Source organism: Halichoeres trimaculatus, unplaced genomic scaffold (genome assembly GCF_033239565.1).
Source record: "Halichoeres trimaculatus isolate MK-OKI-2021-1 unplaced genomic scaffold, fHalTri1.1 fHalTri1_scaffold_19, whole genome shotgun sequence".
Lineage (NCBI taxonomy): Eukaryota > Metazoa > Chordata > Actinopteri > Labriformes > Labridae > Halichoeres > Halichoeres trimaculatus.
This window is the reverse complement of record NW_027437197.1, coordinates 14623257-14641646: the sequence shown is the minus strand read 5'-3', so window position 1 is coordinate 14641646 and position 18390 is coordinate 14623257. Positions and strand designations below refer to the sequence as shown.

At 40.3% G+C, this 18390-nt stretch overlaps 3 protein-coding genes across 5 annotated transcripts; 1 reads left to right on the top strand and 2 right to left on the bottom strand.

Moving 5' to 3' along the window:
* Nucleotides 1-316: 316 nt before the first annotated feature.
* Nucleotides 317-9481, bottom strand: LOC141808575 (TLR adapter interacting with SLC15A4 on the lysosome). Of its 3 annotated transcripts, none has more exons than XM_074695239.1 (3): nucleotides 5987-9481; nucleotides 3936-4033; nucleotides 317-2773 (listed from the first exon to the last, which is right to left on the bottom strand). In XM_074695239.1, exon 3 carries the CDS (start codon nucleotides 2769-2771, stop codon nucleotides 1851-1853), a length of 921 nt encoding a protein of 306 aa, XP_074551340.1. In that variant the 5' UTR covers nucleotides 2772-2773; nucleotides 3936-4033; nucleotides 5987-9481; the 3' UTR covers nucleotides 317-1850. The 3 variants fall into 3 exon arrangements, with proteins under 3 accessions (XP_074551340.1, XP_074551341.1, XP_074551339.1); XM_074695240.1 differs by having other exon boundaries at nucleotides 3936-4030; nucleotides 7164-9481; XM_074695238.1 differs by having other exon boundaries at nucleotides 3936-9481.
* On the top strand, nucleotides 5325-7829 carry c9h13orf42 (chromosome 9 C13orf42 homolog). Its single transcript, XM_074695241.1, has 3 exons — nucleotides 5325-5884; nucleotides 5962-6106; nucleotides 7257-7829. The coding sequence occupies exons 1-3, from the start codon at nucleotides 5459-5461 to the stop codon at nucleotides 7511-7513; spliced, it is 828 nt and encodes a 275-aa protein (XP_074551342.1). The 5' UTR covers nucleotides 5325-5458; the 3' UTR covers nucleotides 7514-7829.
* A 132-nt stretch (nucleotides 9482-9613) lies between the features above and the next one.
* On the bottom strand, nucleotides 9614-16111 carry rnaseh2b (ribonuclease H2, subunit B). Its single transcript, XM_074695236.1, has 11 exons — nucleotides 15727-16111; nucleotides 14333-14401; nucleotides 13979-14086; nucleotides 13689-13765; nucleotides 12510-12624; nucleotides 12368-12432; nucleotides 10880-10985; nucleotides 10574-10655; nucleotides 10436-10481; nucleotides 10111-10188; nucleotides 9614-9764 (listed from the first exon to the last, which is right to left on the bottom strand). Exons 1-11 carry the CDS (start codon nucleotides 15788-15790, stop codon nucleotides 9654-9656), a joined length of 921 nt encoding a protein of 306 aa, XP_074551337.1. The 5' UTR covers nucleotides 15791-16111; the 3' UTR covers nucleotides 9614-9653.
* Between the last annotated feature and the right edge of the window lie 2279 nt (nucleotides 16112-18390).

Genomic DNA, 18390 nt, shown 5'->3' with positions numbered 1-18390 from the left:
CTACAGAAGTTTTATTTCCACTTTCCAAATATAAATATCCAATGAAGCACAGTACAAAAGGGGGGCAGATGGCCTAGTGGTCAAGGTCGCGTCCCATGATGTTTGCCCTTCTGTAGGGGTGGGAAATGAAAAAAAAAAATAATTCAGGTAAATATCTGTTGTTGTTTTTTTGTTTAAAAACTTATTTTGTTTGTTTTTCAAATTTAAATCCTTAATTTTAATGTTTTTTTTTCATGTGATGTACATTTAAGGGGGAAATATGGTTCCTGATATAGTCTGCAGACACCAACAATATCATCATCATCATCATCATCATCATCATCATCATCATCATCATCATCAATAATCCAATTTTTCACATGGTCTGGTGTTCAAGAAGTGTATAAAACCACAAAAATTGGAAACATTGAAGAATCGCAATTTGAATCCAATCTGCACCCAAGAATAGAATATGGAGAAAAGCGTTTCATCCTGACCTACCCTGAAGCAGGTTAAAGTTCAGCTTGTGTCGTTTCCCACACGTTATTCTTCACTTTCACCTTTTCCTGCTCTATCCAATGTCCTGTCCTCTCTGATTAAGGCATAAATAACCCAAAAAATAACTTAAAAAAAAGGCAGAACCATCAAACCACAGTACTAGAAAATCAGCCTTTGTTTACATTTTTCAATAGGGATTCTTTCTGGGTTAACATTGATTCTCTTCACCCAAACACAAGGCGCTTGGCTGCTGCTCCACTTTACATCAGCAGAAAGATGAAGAGTCTGTATCAAGATGTTGGAAATAATCTGAGAAGGAAGAGGAAAGACAGTAGAGATGTTCTGTTTTTCTTGTTTTCTTTATGAGTGATTTTTTATCAAAGCATGAGAAACACACTGAGGACCTTTTTATGCTTATCAAGGCTGCATACTTCACAATGCATGTCTCTGTATTATACTGTGCCAATTCTTTTAAGAATCCATACCCTCTTTTAGATTTAGCATGTTTTCATTTGTTAGAGGTTGCTCAAACTCTGACATTTTCAAAATTCTTTAAAAATTATTGCGTTCAGAGGATGATTTGTGAAAAAAAAATCCTGCATCAGCTGTTTGCAAAGCAGGAAACTGAAATCTCTTTTAGTAAAGAGGTCAAATAGTTAAAGGCTTAAAATTGGAGTTAGGACTTCTTCAATTGGAGCAGATTTTTTAACTCCAGTTTAACATCTTTATACTCAGGCGGTCGAAGTTACTGAAAGACTGAGAACTTTTTATTATCTATCGGATAATCTCTGTATGACCTCGCTTTCTGAAAAGAGATGTACAACAGGAGAAAAGAAATCATTGAACCTTCAACCTGAATCAAAGGCATCAGTGAAAGTATAACTTTCATCTGAGCGGTTAAGGAAATTATAAGAGTTCTAAGAAGTCTGAAAAAATAAAATCCTTTGCAGCTCTGTAGAGATGAATATATTTGTTTTTTAGCTCTATAGGAGTCTGGATGTTGATGGTGACCTCTTTAAGGATAATGTATTGTTGGCCAGTTGTTTTGTGGAACAGAATCCAGACAAGATGAGAAAACCTGAACGCTTGCCTTACAGAAGAAAGAGCAAAGAGAAGAGATTACTCTCTGTTTCATGTCCTGTGTTCATCATTCTTTTAGAGAATTAAAACTGTCCAATCACAGCTCACAGTCACACAGCTAAATGATGCTGTAACATTAAGTACATGTTTCTGGAAATGCAAAATAGAATCTGTTTTCAGAGTCGTCTGCAGTCTCTTACAGACTCAAATAAATGAGTGTGTCTGAGAGAGTTTGATCATAATGGGGCTAAAATAAAAGCTAGCATTGGATGAGTAAGTGCCTTGACATCAGGTTACTCCTCTTTCTCCTCCCCGAGCTGCTCCCTGGAGGCTTCATTTGAGATCTGCAGAAGAGGAGTGCTGATCTCACTTGACTGCATGTCCCCTGCCACCCGCAACAGGCAGCTCAGCACCATGTCCTTGGCCAGACCAGCCTCCAGGTTCCTCTCTCGACTCAGCTGCAGCGTGATTTGATCAAGGCTCGTCAGGACCAGCTCTGAGCCCAGCAGGGGGCAGACAGGACCAGCGTCAGAACCTGAGCCGGGTTTTTCCCTGGCCATGTTCTCCATCATGTACTGCTGGTACAAATCCAGGATCTTCTGCTCCAGGTAGTGGTTCAGAAGAGAGTTTGAGAAGGGGCCTTCACGTCCCTGGAACAGAAAACTGCGGTCACGGGTGCTTCCTTGTCTCCAGCGGTTTGAGCCTCCTTGAAGCCGGTGCAGAAGTCTAGTTTGAGGCACCTGTCCTGGAGGGGATTCCTCCACAGCCGAGGGGACGTCACATGACTGCAGGAAGGGGCCCGCAGCCTGCACATCAGTGCCAACACGCACATCACCATCACTGGCTGAAAGAGGCAACACCTGGTCGCCCCCAATGTGGAGGTCATTGTAGTTCTGACAGAAGCTTTGACAAAAAGAGGGAACCAAAAACGGAGAATCAGGACCTGAGAGAGCCTGAGCGGGGATCTCGATCTTTGGGGTGATCTGTCTGTGGAGATCCAAGGAATGCAGCGGAGAAATCTCCTCTGATGGAGGAGCTGCTGTCTGCTCAGGGGAGTCATAATGAACTAATGGAGTGTGTCTGCCAGGGCTAGTTATGTAGGTAGCAGCTGCTCTCGGGCGCCTGTAAGTACTCTGGAGAGTCGGCTGAGGATGGAGGGGATCCAGATCCAATTCACCATAGGTCATGCTCAACAGTCTGCCCTCGCAAAGCATGGCTGCAAGAGAGGAAAGACTCAGGAGTTGTCGGGCAAGATATGAAACACATCTGTCATTATTGTATAAAATTAGACGCAGATATAACATGCATCCATATATTTTTTAAAGCTTGTGTGAGGAGTTTTAAGCTGGTTACAAACAGACTGTAACATACATGGTTCTCCATTAGTTCCTGTTTGTGCTGGAGCTGAAGTGATGAACTGCAAAAACTCAAAACAAGAGATTCAGCTGACTTTTAGAAGAAATAAGAATGAGATTTTTTTTTTAACTTTTCGGACAGCAAAACTAACACATGTGCAAGACAAAGTGTGCAAAGATCTTAGAAGTACTGTTTATCCACAGGGGGGCGTCAAAGTCCACACAAATTGAAAGTTCCTCACGGGAGCTTTAAAGGTACTGTCATAAATCTGCAAAAACATTTTTGTTTTTGTTGAATTCATACCCAATTACTTTTATGGAATTTAATTCCCTTTATTTCATAGACTGTTTATGTTTAAATAAACAAAAAACAATATAAAGAAACTATATGTTGCCATCTGAAAAATGTGGGGGGACAAAAGGGACATTTCTCCCTAATTTTTGGTCATAAACTCAAAAAATTGACTTGGAAAAAAAATGAAGAAACTGTGCCACGATCAAGTACAAGGAGCCACATATGTGCCAGTTAAATCTGAGGATAATAACCAACAAATAATGAAATATCCCACTTTTTCCTTCTTTAAGAGCAAAAGGTTTATAAAATGTTCAGATTTTAAGAAGACATCATGCACAACCTTGAATTTGAAGACAGTAAGTGCAATTTCAACCATATCCTGCCTCAGTTTATCATTTACACATAGAATTACAACTGACAGATCTCAGCATCTCTGCAAAGGCACAAAACATTTAGTCACAGGCATCCAAAGCTAAAAAAGTACACACTGTTTCAATACCTGATACCCCACATACTAAGGAGAGGGCTATTGAGAATTAAGTAACAATTACACAACCAAAAGCATTCAAACTAGAAATAAAAGAACACAAACATCAGCTTGATAGTTCCAGTCTTCATCTGTTTTGGTTTTTGTGTATTGAGGTCAGCGCATCGATCCCCAAACACAAGAATCTGAATTTGAAAGATCGTATCCCACAGTCGTAAATAAATCACAAACATATTCCTACCTGAGGCGTGAATCAGTCTCAAAGCCAGCCTTCACCTCGGGGTGCAGAGTGGCCTTCCTCCTTCCTCCGTCTTTATCACAGCGGGAGAATACACTCTTCTGAAAAACAGTACATTCTGTGTCGATATTGGTTACACAGTGTGAACGCTGTATTTGTTTCAGGGTTGGCATAAGCGTGCAGGGTCATCTGGTAGTCTTTTAAGACACAAAGAGGAAGTGGGAGTGCAGGTGGTTTTCTATTCCTAATTCAACAGAAGCAAAGATACATTTGTGTTAATTAAAAAAAAATCAACCAAATCCCTTTATTCAGCATTCCCAGGATAGGGTTTGCTGTTTTCCTCAGGTTTTTTCTCTCCCCAAATAAAGAGAAATGTCAGTTTTTTACCTTATGCACGCAAAATAATCTGCAAAACATAACCACAGATGTTTTATTTCCCTGTAAATGAAGCAGGTGCACATGTGAAAGCAGAAGCAGAACAGAAATTAATCTTTGATTTGTTGAAAATATCAGGAAAGTGAAAGTTTGTCAGATTCTTATTCCTGTTTTCGTTTTCTGATACCTGCACCTTTTAGAGCACATGGTTTATTTGTTTTTGGGTTTTTTTGAAGTTTTCCTTCACTTGTATTTGTATTGCTTGGCTTCAACAAGTCTTCACTGTAATACTTGAGCTGTTCTTTTGAGTCATCTGAAAGATAAATCTCTTACAATTATTTCAATTCTTTTGTGGAACCTCATCGGTTATTTGTTGCAAACCAGGTCTGGATCTAAATCAGTTACCTTGTGAGAGTGATGGAAACTTCCAGGCTTTATTTATGACTGTACGTCTGCATGTATGACTGGCTTTGGTTGAGCCTCTTGTGGCCAGACTTCCTCCTTCTCTTGCAGTGGGGAAGCCCAACAATGGGAGCCTTTGAAACATGAGACGACTTGTTGTTTTATTTATGAGGTGAAGAAACTGGGGGGGTTACAACAGATAACTTTGTTTAATTTGGTACAAACAGCTCAAAAAAGTGAATAAAAATGGCTGTTGTTTTGCACATTTTCATGTCAGCTCAGTCTCTTCACATCTCATTTGATTGTTCTTTAAATTTCCTCTGCATTAAAAAAGAAATACCTTCCACAAAGATGGGCCCATACAAATGAAATAAATTAACTGGCATGCTCAGAGTTTGTTGCAGTAGTTGTTAGAGTTATTTTGTTGTTATGAGTCAGGATATCCGACACAGGCTTGCTGCTCTGTTGTGATGGCAGCACAGAGTGTAGAGTTTCAGCCTGGTTGCTAAAGTGATATCTGATAACATTACAGCCATGATGACAGCATGTTAGGCGAGGGACCTGGAGCTTTCTGTGGCACAAAGTAGAAGCCATTTGGTTGTTTCAGCACCACGGACAGCTACTGCTCAATGTGAACAGACAGTTTTGTTTTCCAGAGGGATTATTGTTGGACTCTGAAGGACAAATATGGACGAATGCTTCTTACACAAAAAGAATCTAAGGATACGTTCACCCTAGAAGTTTGAGGTATGTTCAGGAAGATTAATAATGTTTTCCGTCCCAACCATCCTGGACACAGAGGGCGGGATTCTGGGTCTGGTGGCGGTGGTGGGTTTCGGTCAGAGCAGGACTACCACAGCGCCTGCACCGTCCGGCTGGTCCGCAGTACCTCCATGCTCGTGGTGGGAGAGAAAACTCACACCACCGCAGGCTCGACTTTGAAACGGAGCAAAAGCACCGTAAGCATCGAATCCACCCTGTATTACTATCAGAGGCAGGAGGACCGGATCTGGCTCTACTCTCAGAACCAAAACTGCCTGGAGTACCTGGAGGCGCTTGTGGCTTTGAGGCGGCAGTACACAAAGAGTGTGAGTGACTTAAAAAGTGCTGACAGCAAGGCCACAGTGTCCTCCAAAAAGAAGCAAGCGCCCCCGCCGCCTCAGAGCAGGGAACAGGTAAGAAACAGTTAGAGAAGAGGACAAAGAGGTAAGATCCAGAAAAAACATCTTCTGTTTTCTTTTCTACAACACAGATAACAAGAATCAAACACACGGCACCTCCAGTCCCAGATGAAGAGGACACACTTCAGTTCTTTGATGAAGTCATCGCCAGCTGTGACAGCGAGCCTCTACGGAAGCCTTACAGGGACGATGGGAATGCAGATGTTGACTTTATAGGTGAGTTCAAACTGTAAAGGTGAAGTAATAATTTAATGTAGGATTGTCCTGTTTGGATGAGGGTAATCCCAGTTTGACCAAAGTAGACAAAAAACTTTAAAGTTGCAGTTTTTTACTCCAAAAACCAAACAGTCATCAATATAAAGGGTAAACTTAGATTAAAAAAGGATGTTATATGTAATTGTTGCAGTTATAAGTCGTCATTTTGTTGTTAGCAGTTGTTAAAACACATTTTAGTATCACATCTGAGTTTTATTTGTGTGATGACCTCCAGCAGACAGCACGCAGCCAACTAGATTTTGTGTTTTGTTTGTGGATTAAGCTGCAAATAAATTATAAAGCCACTTGTGTCTTTGTGCTTGGAGGGAATTACATTATAAGCCATATATCTATCTAAAAGATTAAATCAGAGAACAGATATTTGAGTGTTTTGCACTGCTATTATATGTTTCTGTTTAAAAGTCATTTTTAACATCTATTTTGACTGTACATTTTTCATTGAAGACACTTAAAAAAACACTTGTACAGTTGCAGCCCCTGAAAAAGAATTTGAAGCCAACTTTCACATTTTCTTTGTTCATCAGCTTTTAAGTGGAATATTTCAAGCCTTCTTTTGTCTTAACTTTGATGATTAAAGCTAATGAAAAACAGAAATCAGTGCCAGAATTTTAAATTATTGGGATACTTCTTGACACCAGTGGAAGAAGGATTTTAAATGTATGTTCCATAATCACTCACTGCGTTTTTGGGGTTGGGTGTTCCTTGTTTTCCAGGGGAAGTTGAGATCAGGAGTGGCCAGGAATTCAGTCAATGGTAGTTTTGGTGTAGTCGGCAGGAGCAAAGTCCTAATTTGTTATTAATCTTATCTTAGCTGGAGTTCATGCTTGCTGTTCTGTAAGCAGAAATGTTGACATGCTCTTTTTATGTTATCAAATGTTATAAGTGTTTCTTATTCTGCCACTGGTTGGATGGTGTAGGGAAAGCTCAAATGTGGGTAAGGATTGGAGTAGCCAAACTTTAATATGCATACTGGAGCCTGCAGAACGTTACAACATACCTGAGTAACAACACTTCTGGTTTTGAGAGTCCTGGCCTTATAAAAGCATCTCACGCCTCTCAGACCCTTCTCCTCTGCTCTCCTCTTTCTCAGTGGCCTCCAGCTCGGCCGAACACGACCTCCACTCAAACTGGGTTCTGCGGGTTCCTCGGGTCGCAGAGGACTTGAAGCAGAAAGAGGGTCATGACTGTGCCAACGACAAAGCCACAAAGAAGAAGAAGAAGAACCAGAGCCAGAGCGGGTCCACCAGTAGCAGACTGCGGCTGCAGAGGAACCCGATCCACCTGCCCAAAGTGGTGGAGAGTGCGTTCCAGACGCTGCGCTTCAAGCCCAAATTAAAAAAGCAGTGAAGCCTGAGAGACATTTGAAACCTGCAGCATGTAGAGCACAAACCACTTTGTACAGACAGACACTAAGAAAGAAATCCATCCTAAATAATAAGTCAAAAGATTTAGCAAAATTTAAAATATGTATATCAGGTTGATAAAACTCTTTTTTACAGCAGATGTTTTCATGTGTTAAAAATCATCACACTGGCTCTGCTCTAAGGCTGCACAATAAATCACAATGTTTACTGCAGCCAGCATTCACAATAAACACACAGCAAAAGTCTGACTTTATCACAATAAATAAAACATATTTTATATCCAGAAGTTATAAATCCTCACTGAGCATCTTCTGCCTTGGTATAAAGCTTTCACACCATTTTGATGCAGTCAAATAAAGATAAAGCTTTTAGCCAGCTCTAGATTTTTCTTACCCGACTGGTGTCATTTTTGTCTTTTAATGTCTTGAAGTAAAACATTTTTTCTACACTTGCCAGGTATTAAAGGTTCTCACTAAAGATTGGACACAAACACTTGCTTAGGTGTCAGTGTTTGCAGTTCAGTCAGGTCAAATGAAAGGAACGACTACAAAGTGCAAATAAAACAAAGAGGAACATAAACATTCAGGAACTTGAGCCTAAATATGCCGTTTTCCTTGTTGGTTAGAATTCAACTATTAGCACAATCTTTGATGTTAAACTCAATACATTCCCATGATCCATATCATCAGTATTAAACCTTGAAGTAACTTTGAGTTCAGACTGATAAAATCCTTGAGCAGTTTTTTTATCAGGCGTTGTTTTGAAATGGAATAAAAGAAAATGTTCAGCATTGCGACAGGTATAAACCTAAGGCAGAGAGGAGTTTAAGGTCTAGAGCTGCAGAGAGCTGCATTCCTTAAGGTTTCAAAGGCAAGAATAAAACGCACGTGGATGTCCTTCACTGCAATAACACAAAGAGGTAAACATCATCCAGGGTGCTGCATGAATGCCTGTTTTTAATTTAAAAGTTAGGCTCTGATTTTTTTAAGGCCAACACAAGGTCTGAGTTGGCTGAATTGTTCAAAAGCAGCTTGGATTGTTCTGGTTAGTGCTGCATATGTTTTGATTTTAGACACAAGGGTCGATTTATTCCATAAGAAAAGGAAACTTTGTGATATTATCTTGTGGGGTAAATGAGGATATGAACTCTGGCTGTTATGATCATGAGGCCACTTTTTGACACGATACCACGCACACTTGTTTTTTTGTTTCTTTTTGTTGTTGCTCACTTCATGAACTATAAAAATCGACCCTAGCATTAGTGCTTCACTGTGGGTAAAAATAAAAAAACCTTGTGTGTTATTAAAGTAATGGAGGATCTACCACAGCAGTTGAAGCAAAAACATCCTGATCAAAAATAAACAAACTTCCTCATCAAATCTACCATTCCATTTTTAGAAGGATGCAAAGCAAAAACTGAAATCTAAGCAAATGTCTTTGTCTCATTTTTTACTAAAATCTGTCCTATTACACATGATAGGAGCCACTTGTACCTGATATGTCTAAAAAAAAAAGGTTTTTCAAGATGTTAAAAGATAAAACGACACCTGAATGCTTGTAAGGAGTAAAAAAAATCTGGCAATGTGTTTGTATGAAACTAGAATGCTCAAATTTCAGCTTTTGCAGTGTATGACCTCAACATGATTCTTAATTGCCCAAAAACCTTAAGGATAATTCAGATTTGTTGAACATTTGATCGCTCTTATATGAATTTTTGAACCAAAACAGACCTTAAAGAGGGGGTGCTTGTGCATTCTAGGGCTTAATTCTGTCCATCTGGTGCCTCCATAGTATCTTAACATGATTTAAAGCTCAAAAAAAAAATGTTTTTCACTGGTTTTTCAGAAAACTCTTATTTCAATATTCAATTCGCTGACTCTTTAAGACGTTTTCCAGTGCCTGACCAAGAAGAAAAGAAAGCACAACACCCCTCTTTAAAAAGTTTTTCTTTAAATTCACTAGCGGAAATATCTGTAGCAATACATTTAAATTGAAGATGTAGCAGCCGAAAGTCATCCTGTTCACATCGTTAAAGACCTGAAAAGAAACTCTTTAAACATGAATCTTTTTTTTCTTTTCTTTATTACAAATGTTTCAAATACAAACCAGACGCTCCACAACATTTACTGCTTTCCTGCTTTGGCCTTGGGGCTGAAGAAGGACGACATGGGCTTCATGCCAGTCTTGTCTACCTTTGATAGACTTTTCTGTGCAGGAGTCATCTTCTTCGGCGGCTGGAAGGAGAGAAGAGAAATCAATACGAGAACTGGTTGACTTCACTCAGAGATAGCAGAGAATTCATGACAAATAATCAACTTCAATTCAAACTGAGAAAAAAAAAACACATTTGAGCAAGGTAAGCCCCTTTTGACCCCCGTGTATACTATGACAGACAAAGCAGAGAGAAAGAAGTCAGCAAATAAGAGCTGCACTAACAATCAGCCAAGGTCTCAGGAAAGAAAAGCAGATTCCAAGATGAAAGCAAACAAATGATCACCCAGACCATAACGCTACAAAAATGATGATCAGAGCCACAGAGTTCTTTTTGCTCTATTCAGGTAGACTGCTGTACACACTCACTTTCCGAACAAAGTCTGCACTGTTGAATTTGGTGTAGTCCTCTCCGGCCTCCACCGGTTTGTCTGAAAGTTTCCGTTTCTGCCACATAAGGAAGTGAGAAAAGCTTTTTATGACAAAGAGGCGCAAACTTTTCACTAGGAGTAGAAGCACACACCACAACAAGAACATGACCTCACACGCTAATGAAAGAGCTCTGATCAACTAACGTTAAAACACACCAGCAACAGAAGGACGGTCTTCATCTGTGATCAAAAATATGCAAAAGCAGGAGTTTTAGAGGAAGGATGAGAAAGAGGAAGGAGCTCAGAATGTGAGGATGACAAACCTTTGAAGGAGGTTCACTCTCTTTTGGGCTTGTGAGCTCGGGTAACCTGTGGAGTACAAAAAAAGAAGCACATTTGATGCAGTAGCCACCAAACTTCAGCACAAGTATTTATCATATTGCTGTTGAAATGTCACTTACTGCAGATGCTTGAGGAGGGCTCTGCTCAGGTCTTCGCTGATGTACTCTGAGATCAGGCCGTGAGCGTAACGGAGGAAATCCTCTGGATCATAAAATGAGGGAACTTAATCATAAGTTATCAAGTTTTTTTCATGCTTAAAATTATTAACTGTAGGAGAATTGATGTTTTAGGGTAATAACCAATAGACATGAAGCATAAAATATGACTGCCATCTATTGGTCAACACTGCAACAACATGAAGGAAGAGAAAGGAGACCAGATGTCAAAGAATAACTGCTTCAAGCAATAAAGCTGAAGGTTCTTACCCTCACTACAGTCTGACTCTGACTTTACTCTGACATATGTTGAAGATTTGACTCCTTCTCCAACTGAGATGTGTTTCTTCTTGAGCCCAGAGACCGTCCTCTCGACCTACATCAACAAATATGAAGAGAAGAGTTAGGCCTACAGGAAGGTGTTTAGTTTGTCCAGTGGAATCACAGTATCGTAAATCCTGGTGAAATAGTTCAAACATAACAATCCTCCAACAATTCAACATCAAATATGTCTAACCAGGATAAAACTTAAAGTCTGAGGTCTATTCAAGCCTGCATGATGACTAAAAATACTACAAAGAAAAGGGACACAAGATGAGGCTTCTAAACTCTTGCTAAGTCGGAAAAACTGATATGGTGACTACTAGTGAAAGGCTTCAAAACTCTGTTTCTGACAATGATGAGTAATGTCACAGAGCCAGATTCATGTCCCTGTTCAATCCGTCAAAACCATAGATCTCAGCACAGATGCTGGAGTCACGTGATAGAGGACTTCCCGACCTAGTTGCAAGCCTCTCTTCATCCACTTTGCCTCTATTAGTCTCTGAAAATCTCAAACTCTCTGCTTTGAAAGCAGATCTTATTTCACTTTAGGACATCAACAAACTGATATAACACAGGAGTCAGGCTGACTTCAAGCCTGACTCCCGTGTTCAATCAGTTTGTTGGTGTTGTAAAGTGAAATAAGATCTGGTGTCAATGCGGAGAGTTTTATTTGAAAAATCAACCCACAGCATTGTGTTCCAGCATCTGGCAGTAAAAGAAGTCTTGCACATCTGATCCAGGGCTTTGACCAGCCAGATCTGGGTTTGAGCCATAGACTGTAAAAAAAAATGGACATCATCTTGCTCGGCTCGAAGTGAGGTCGCCACAAAAACTGCTCCCCCTGGTGGCTGGCTGCAGTATAGGTCAAAAAAGCCATCTCTCCAGGCATTCCAGATTGGCTGTGGTCAAACTTTAAAAAATTAATACACCTCGTAGAAATGTTTCTCATGTCCAATTGCTGTGGTTTGTTGAAGATATCATTTGGCTGCCTTCTATTCAAGTCCTCTTTTTTATGAAAAGTTTCATTTTCATTAGTTATAAGAGGTTAAAAATAAGGCTTTACGTCATGTTTAATGATTGACAGCTGCTGTTCTTGTGTTTTTTTTCTTGGATTGTAAAATGTGGCGGGAGGGAAAGTCAAGAAGAGATTAGACTCTCGAAAGAAAAAAAAAATTATTATTTTTGTCACCCAGCTCCACACAGATTCTCCCACAGTCCCTCACAGTCACTAGTGCACAGACTCTGGTTGTAAAACTCCTACAATGGCTGCGCCTGTGACGGGGGTATTTCGGCTTCAAAACCGTACAATGGTAAACGGTGGAGCCACGCTGTCCACTGTACATACAGTCATTGGTAGGAGCAGAGGAAGTTAACACAAAGACTAGAACTGATGGTGAATATTCTGTCTACATGTATAAAAGAGGTGTAGCGTACCTTTTTCTTCAACCAGTTCATCGTCTTCTCTTCACTGTATCGATGAAACTTCATGTTTGCCACTTCTGCAAACACAGAACTAAACTTTTAGACAACAAAACCAACACAACCTCACAGCTTGTGCTTCAGAAACACACTTCACCTTTTTCATCTGCAATGTGGTGCAGGGAGGCCAGAGAGCGTGAGCAGCTCAGCAGCCTTGAACAGGCTGGGAATTCTTCATCCATAACGACTTGATCCACAGGCTGGAATTTCCCCTGAGCAGCAGACAGAATATTTGCGAGAGATTTGAAAGATATTTGACTTCTGTGTGCGTGGAGTGAGACAGGACATCACATGAATTCAGATTTGCAACCATTTGCAGTTTGCTGACTTCAGAAAGCTGTAGGTTAAAATGCTTTGATAACACCAACTCATTACACAATTTTTTATAGACTCACATTTGAATTTGAACTATGACTTATCTTATTCTGGATATGCACGGACCACAGTGCAAAAACATTTTACTGCCCAGCAATAACATTTCTGCACATCTTGTGATAATAAAAGGAGTCAGCTGGAGAAAGAATATCATGCTTTTAGAATTACATACATCTCCTTTAATGTGTGAATTCACGCTTCCTTCCAGTCAGATATTGTAGATAAATACTGCCACCTGCTGGGCTTGAGTTTGTACTGAATGACAGATTATATGTGTGATAGTAAATGCCCTCCTTAACCCCGAATCTTTCAAATTCAATCAACGTCTGCAAAGTGAAAAATTGCATGAGGCTGCAAGAGCTCAAAATGATACAACTTGTATCAAGAGAAAACTTAGGGACAGGTGAGGTTTAATTTAATGAATCTGTGATGATGGCAAAAGGATGTTTGAGCACACTTGGTGACTGATTTTTTTTTTTTCCAGGAATCACAAAAAAGGCTTCTGGAAATGTTTTCTTCCCTGTGTGTTGTTAGAGAGGAGTGTTCACACATATACCTCTATCTTTATATAAGCTCAGTTTGATCCTTTCACACCTCCACATTTTGGTGCTACGCCAAGGAACACAGACCTGTGAGAGTGCCCACAAGTACTGGAGGTGTAGGTATAGATTTATTGATCTCCTCTCACCCTGAATAACACCCAAACATTGTATCTCAGGATTTCTTGGATTTTTATAAGACAGAGGCTCAGCTGGGGTGAAGCAGCCTTCACATGCCTTCAGATCTAATGTAAAACAGCATTGTAAACACTTGGAAACAGCTGTTAGATATCTTTATTTTAATCATTATTAAATACTTACCATGAAAACAGCTGTTGCAGTAACATGTCTCTCTTTCTTACCTCTTTGCCAGATTTGATCAGATATGGTAAAATGAGGAAGAGAGGATCCATTGGAGTGACAAAGAGAAGTCTGCCATCTGTTGAAGAAAGAGACATGTGTTCAGAAAGCATTGGCATGCACAGGTAATGTAAAGAAAATCATGCTGGTAGTTTCATGACAAACTGGTGCATACCAGAATATAAAGAACATGTTTTAACATTTTCTGGGGGAGGAACTTAAAAAAAAATGTGTTCTTAATAAAAACACAATGATTATGGTACTGTGTTATTTCTTATTACTATGACCAAACCTCTCTGGACGGTCTGACCCACAAACCAAGAGTGGAAATCTTCTTCAAATGCTTTGACCTCAAACAGCTGCACGTCACCGCTGCCTAGCATGAAAAGAGATGCTGCATCTGCAGGACACAACACACCAGTAGAAGGAGTCAGCTGGAGAAAGAATATCATGCTTATAGAATTATAAACATCTCCTTTAATATGTGAATTATTGAATTACTTTTATTTTTCAATATTTATTGAGTAATATAATGACATTGCCCAAACAAAGCATAATAAACTTAAAATGTGTTTTTTTCTTTAGCACCTTTAACATTTATTAGAAAAATAAAAGGTTTGGGTATGACAGTAAATAAAAGACGGACCTGTCGAAGGATTCCTTAGTCTCACAAAAGCTGGGTCACAGTCGTGCTTCTGCGTGTCAGTGACGGAGTCTGTTAACACAAATAAAAAGAAGTGTAATTAGAATTCAAAAGCTGAAAATACATCACATCGCTATGAGAGATATGACAAGTATAGTGTAATTTAGGGAGCAAAGTTAGAGACAAAAAATGAATAAGGCGCCATTAAACAATAGTGACTTGGCTTTATTCTCTAGAAGAACACATTGTTTGTGCACTTATACACTAAAAGCGCATCTGGAGAGTATTTTGTTTGCCTTCATTTCCTCAAAAAGCAACCAGGGGGCATTTCATTTATATTTTACCCACCAAAAGACATCCAATGTGCATTTTGTGCATTTTGTACATAAGAGCATCTAGCAAGCACTATGTAAAGATTTATACGCCAAAAGTACATCTTTGTTTCCATTAATTCACAAACAAAGCAACCAGAAGGAATTTGAAAGAAGTTTGTTTGTTTATTATATATTGTATATTATATGTTATACATTAGAAGAGTATCTAAAGCAGGGATGTCAAACTCGTGCCATGGAGGGCCAAGAGGCTACAGGTTTTCCTTCCAACCAAAAACTCCACCAGCTGATTTCACTGATTAGTCCCTGCTATCTGCTTTAAGGTGGGATAATCAGTGAAATCAGCCGGTGGAGTTTTTGGTTGGAAAGAAAACTAGCCTCTTGGCCCTCCATGACACGAGTTTGACATCCCTGCACTAGAAGAACATCCAGAGGGTATTTAATGTAAATTCAACACTAACAGTGTATTTTGTTTCTATTTATTCACATGAAAAGCAATCAGAGGGTATTTTCTTTACATTTTATACACTCAAAGAACACACAGAAGGTATCATGTTTACATTTTATGAACCAGAAAACAGCCTGAAGGTATTTTCTTCACCTTTAATCACTAAAGTGCCCCTCGGTGTGATTTGTGTTTACATTTTATTTACTAAAAAAACATATTGTGAAATTTTCCACGTTCCTCCCACTGCAAATGCACTAGAAATGTTATTTGTAATCTTTTACAACAATTTATCCAATAGAGCATTTCTGCAGCCTTTTTTGTTCTTTAAGGCACAAAGTTGACTTAGACATAAGATGAATCCTACATCTGTTGTGATTTAATCGGATCTCCTGCAAAAGTAAAGTTGCATCCTGCAGGCTGTCAGAAGTAAGAATGCAGGTTTACTGGACTCCAGTTTTGGTACTCCGAGGCTGCGCCTGCTTTTATTTTGTCCGCTTTTTTCACGTTCACCCAAAGACGATACACGATAACTGTCACAAGTGTAGTTACAGTAGCACTCAATTTGAGTAACAGAGGATGCTATCTCTTAGCTTTGACTAAAAGTCTGGTAAACTCACCTGCAGCGATGACAACCCAGCTGTCGCTTTGTACACTCGGTGTTCGCTTCTTTTTCGTAGCCATACTTCAGCACAGGTGACGCGTTTCTGTTGACGTGGTTTGCTTTGATTAAAAATTAATGTTTACTCCAGACCTGCTACTTTTTTAGCCTGACAACATGGGCTCAGAAAAGGCGCCTGTCTCTCTCCACTTACTGTTTGTCACACGGGAGAAACCATAATTAATTATCATGGTGCTCCTTCATTTTTGTCATCCTCTCTAATAAATTAACTCTTAACGTGTTATCAAACTTTAAGACTTTGTTCCGGTGTTAAAACGAGCTGCGGAGAAAGCATAAAAACACCGCTATGTACTTAGAATCCCCCTCCCGCGGTTCAGTACAGTGGTACAGTCCTGGATGATGTCACTTCAATATGCAGTTACAGAGAATGGCCACTAGAGGTAGCTGAAGAGCTTTGGTTCTTCTTAAAGTCATTTTGAAGAGTTTTCTGCAAACTTTACCCCCTGTTTCCTATCTTAAATATCTGGAATGGTAAATTGTTTGGTTCCCATATAAAGAAAACAGGTTTTACTCTCAGGTTAGGCTTGTTAGGTGTGTTTTGGCACACTATTCCACAACAGATTGGGGGATCCATCTGTCCCTGAGTGAGAGGAGAGTACTTCTGAGTCCCTCTCAGGATATGACAGTGTGAGTCCCAGTTGGTTTTCAGTGACTCCCTTGTTGTTATTTAAATTTTTATCTTTTTCCGTTGTTTATGGTCAAGCTGGAACCAGGATGTGAAAGACCCCTGAGTGTGTGATGACTATAGCTGTGTCATCCATTCGTTCAGGGGTCCCTCTGATGTGATTGCATGGCCTCATAGAGCCAATGACTTCCCTCTCTTTTTAAGATACCCACAGCACAGCTCATTAGCAGCTTTTTAATTAGCTTGTTTTGCTAATGAGGAAGGGAGGGATTTGTGCGCTGGGTGACTGAGCTTTTAAACATTGCCACACAGCGTCCCCATGGGGATCAGCATGATGTAGAAGAAAAGTAAAAGCCATTCAGGATGACTTGTGCTCCTCTGACTTTCTTATTGTGTCATGTAGCGTTTTCTTTTCACGTATGTAAAAATAATGTCGCCTCTCAGGCCCTTTTTGCCCATGATTTGAGCAACACATGCCCCAAACTCTTTGAACATTGTCTCAACTCCTCCTTGAAATCAGTAAGATTTATGTTGCTGTAGTCTGTGGCGAAGAGAGCATGGGTGAGATATTGTCTGTGAATGACTTGTTTTATGGCTCCCGGGAGTATCATACACAACAGCCTGTGCAGCTAAACAGAATATTCCATGAAAGCGTTCTTTCTTTTTGGGCTGCTTGAGGGAACGTCTGTGTTTCTGACTGCCAGGGAGAACAACAGCGGCCTTTCTGATACACCGGACCGCAGACAACCCCAGAGAGCCCAGTCCTCTGTCACCAGCATGCAGAGGAGAACAAAGTAGGGATAAATTTAGGCCTCGATATGGCCTCCAAGACCCAAAGACCTGGACCCTACTATCCTCTCCAAAACCAGAGTCCTCATCTGACTTTAACAAAGAGAATTTCAACACAAAAAGCCACGTCTGTTTTCCCAATCTGCCTTCTTCCTTCTTCCTTGTTCACTTTTTAGCTCCTGAAAAAAGCAATGATTCCAATAAAGTTCTCTTTGGAGGCAGGAGTTTATTGCAGCCAGCAGGCTGTAGACGCTCGGTCACACTCTGCTGAGCACATTGAACAGCCTATGGTCCTATCTATCTGTGGCCTCATTTGTGGAGGTCCAATGCAGGCTCACTGGTGGTTACAGCTTACGTATCGACTCAGCCTCGAGCTGTCATGCTACTGCCATGTGCCAGGCATTAACAAGGGGGTATTTTTACCCACTTCATCATCTATCTCTTGGATTTATAGAGTAGGAAAAGCTGATTTCAAGAGCATTCACATTCACCACAACAGAGAGCATTTTTTACAGTCATGGCTGCCAAGAGAGGTTATTAATAGAAAGACAACATCACTAGTAGTGCCACTTTTTCCCTATAGATATAGACATAAGCTGTAATTTCGTGCAGCCACATTTTCCCTCCAGATGCAAACTCCATCTTCAGCTCTTAGAGGTAATGTACACATTGATACACTTAAATAATAGACACACATGCACACACATACATACACACACAGAAAACAGATGTGGAGAGCTTTCCCCTTGGCAGCGGCAGCCTTTGAGTCATCATCTGGGATTCCCTTCCTCTTGCTTCCAAATATGGGTGGGATTGTGTGAGAGCAGGAGGCAGAATGTGGAAGGCAGAGTGGAACCCCCTCGTGATGTCACAGCGCTGGAACAGTGAGCCTCACGCTGACTGGAAACTCGCAGGAAGGAATGTCGGGAATGCCAGAATCACCGAGATGCTATTCTCTGCATGCATGTTTTCAAAATCAGAGTTTTTGTTCATGTCTAATGTGCGCGCACACACACACACACACACACACACACACACACACACACACACACACACACACACACACACACACACACACACACACACACACACACACACACACATAGCAGTGTAGCACACCAGTCACTGAAGAGATATTCATTCCCGTAAAGACTTATCCCCCCCAACCTCACTGGATGGTGACTCCTT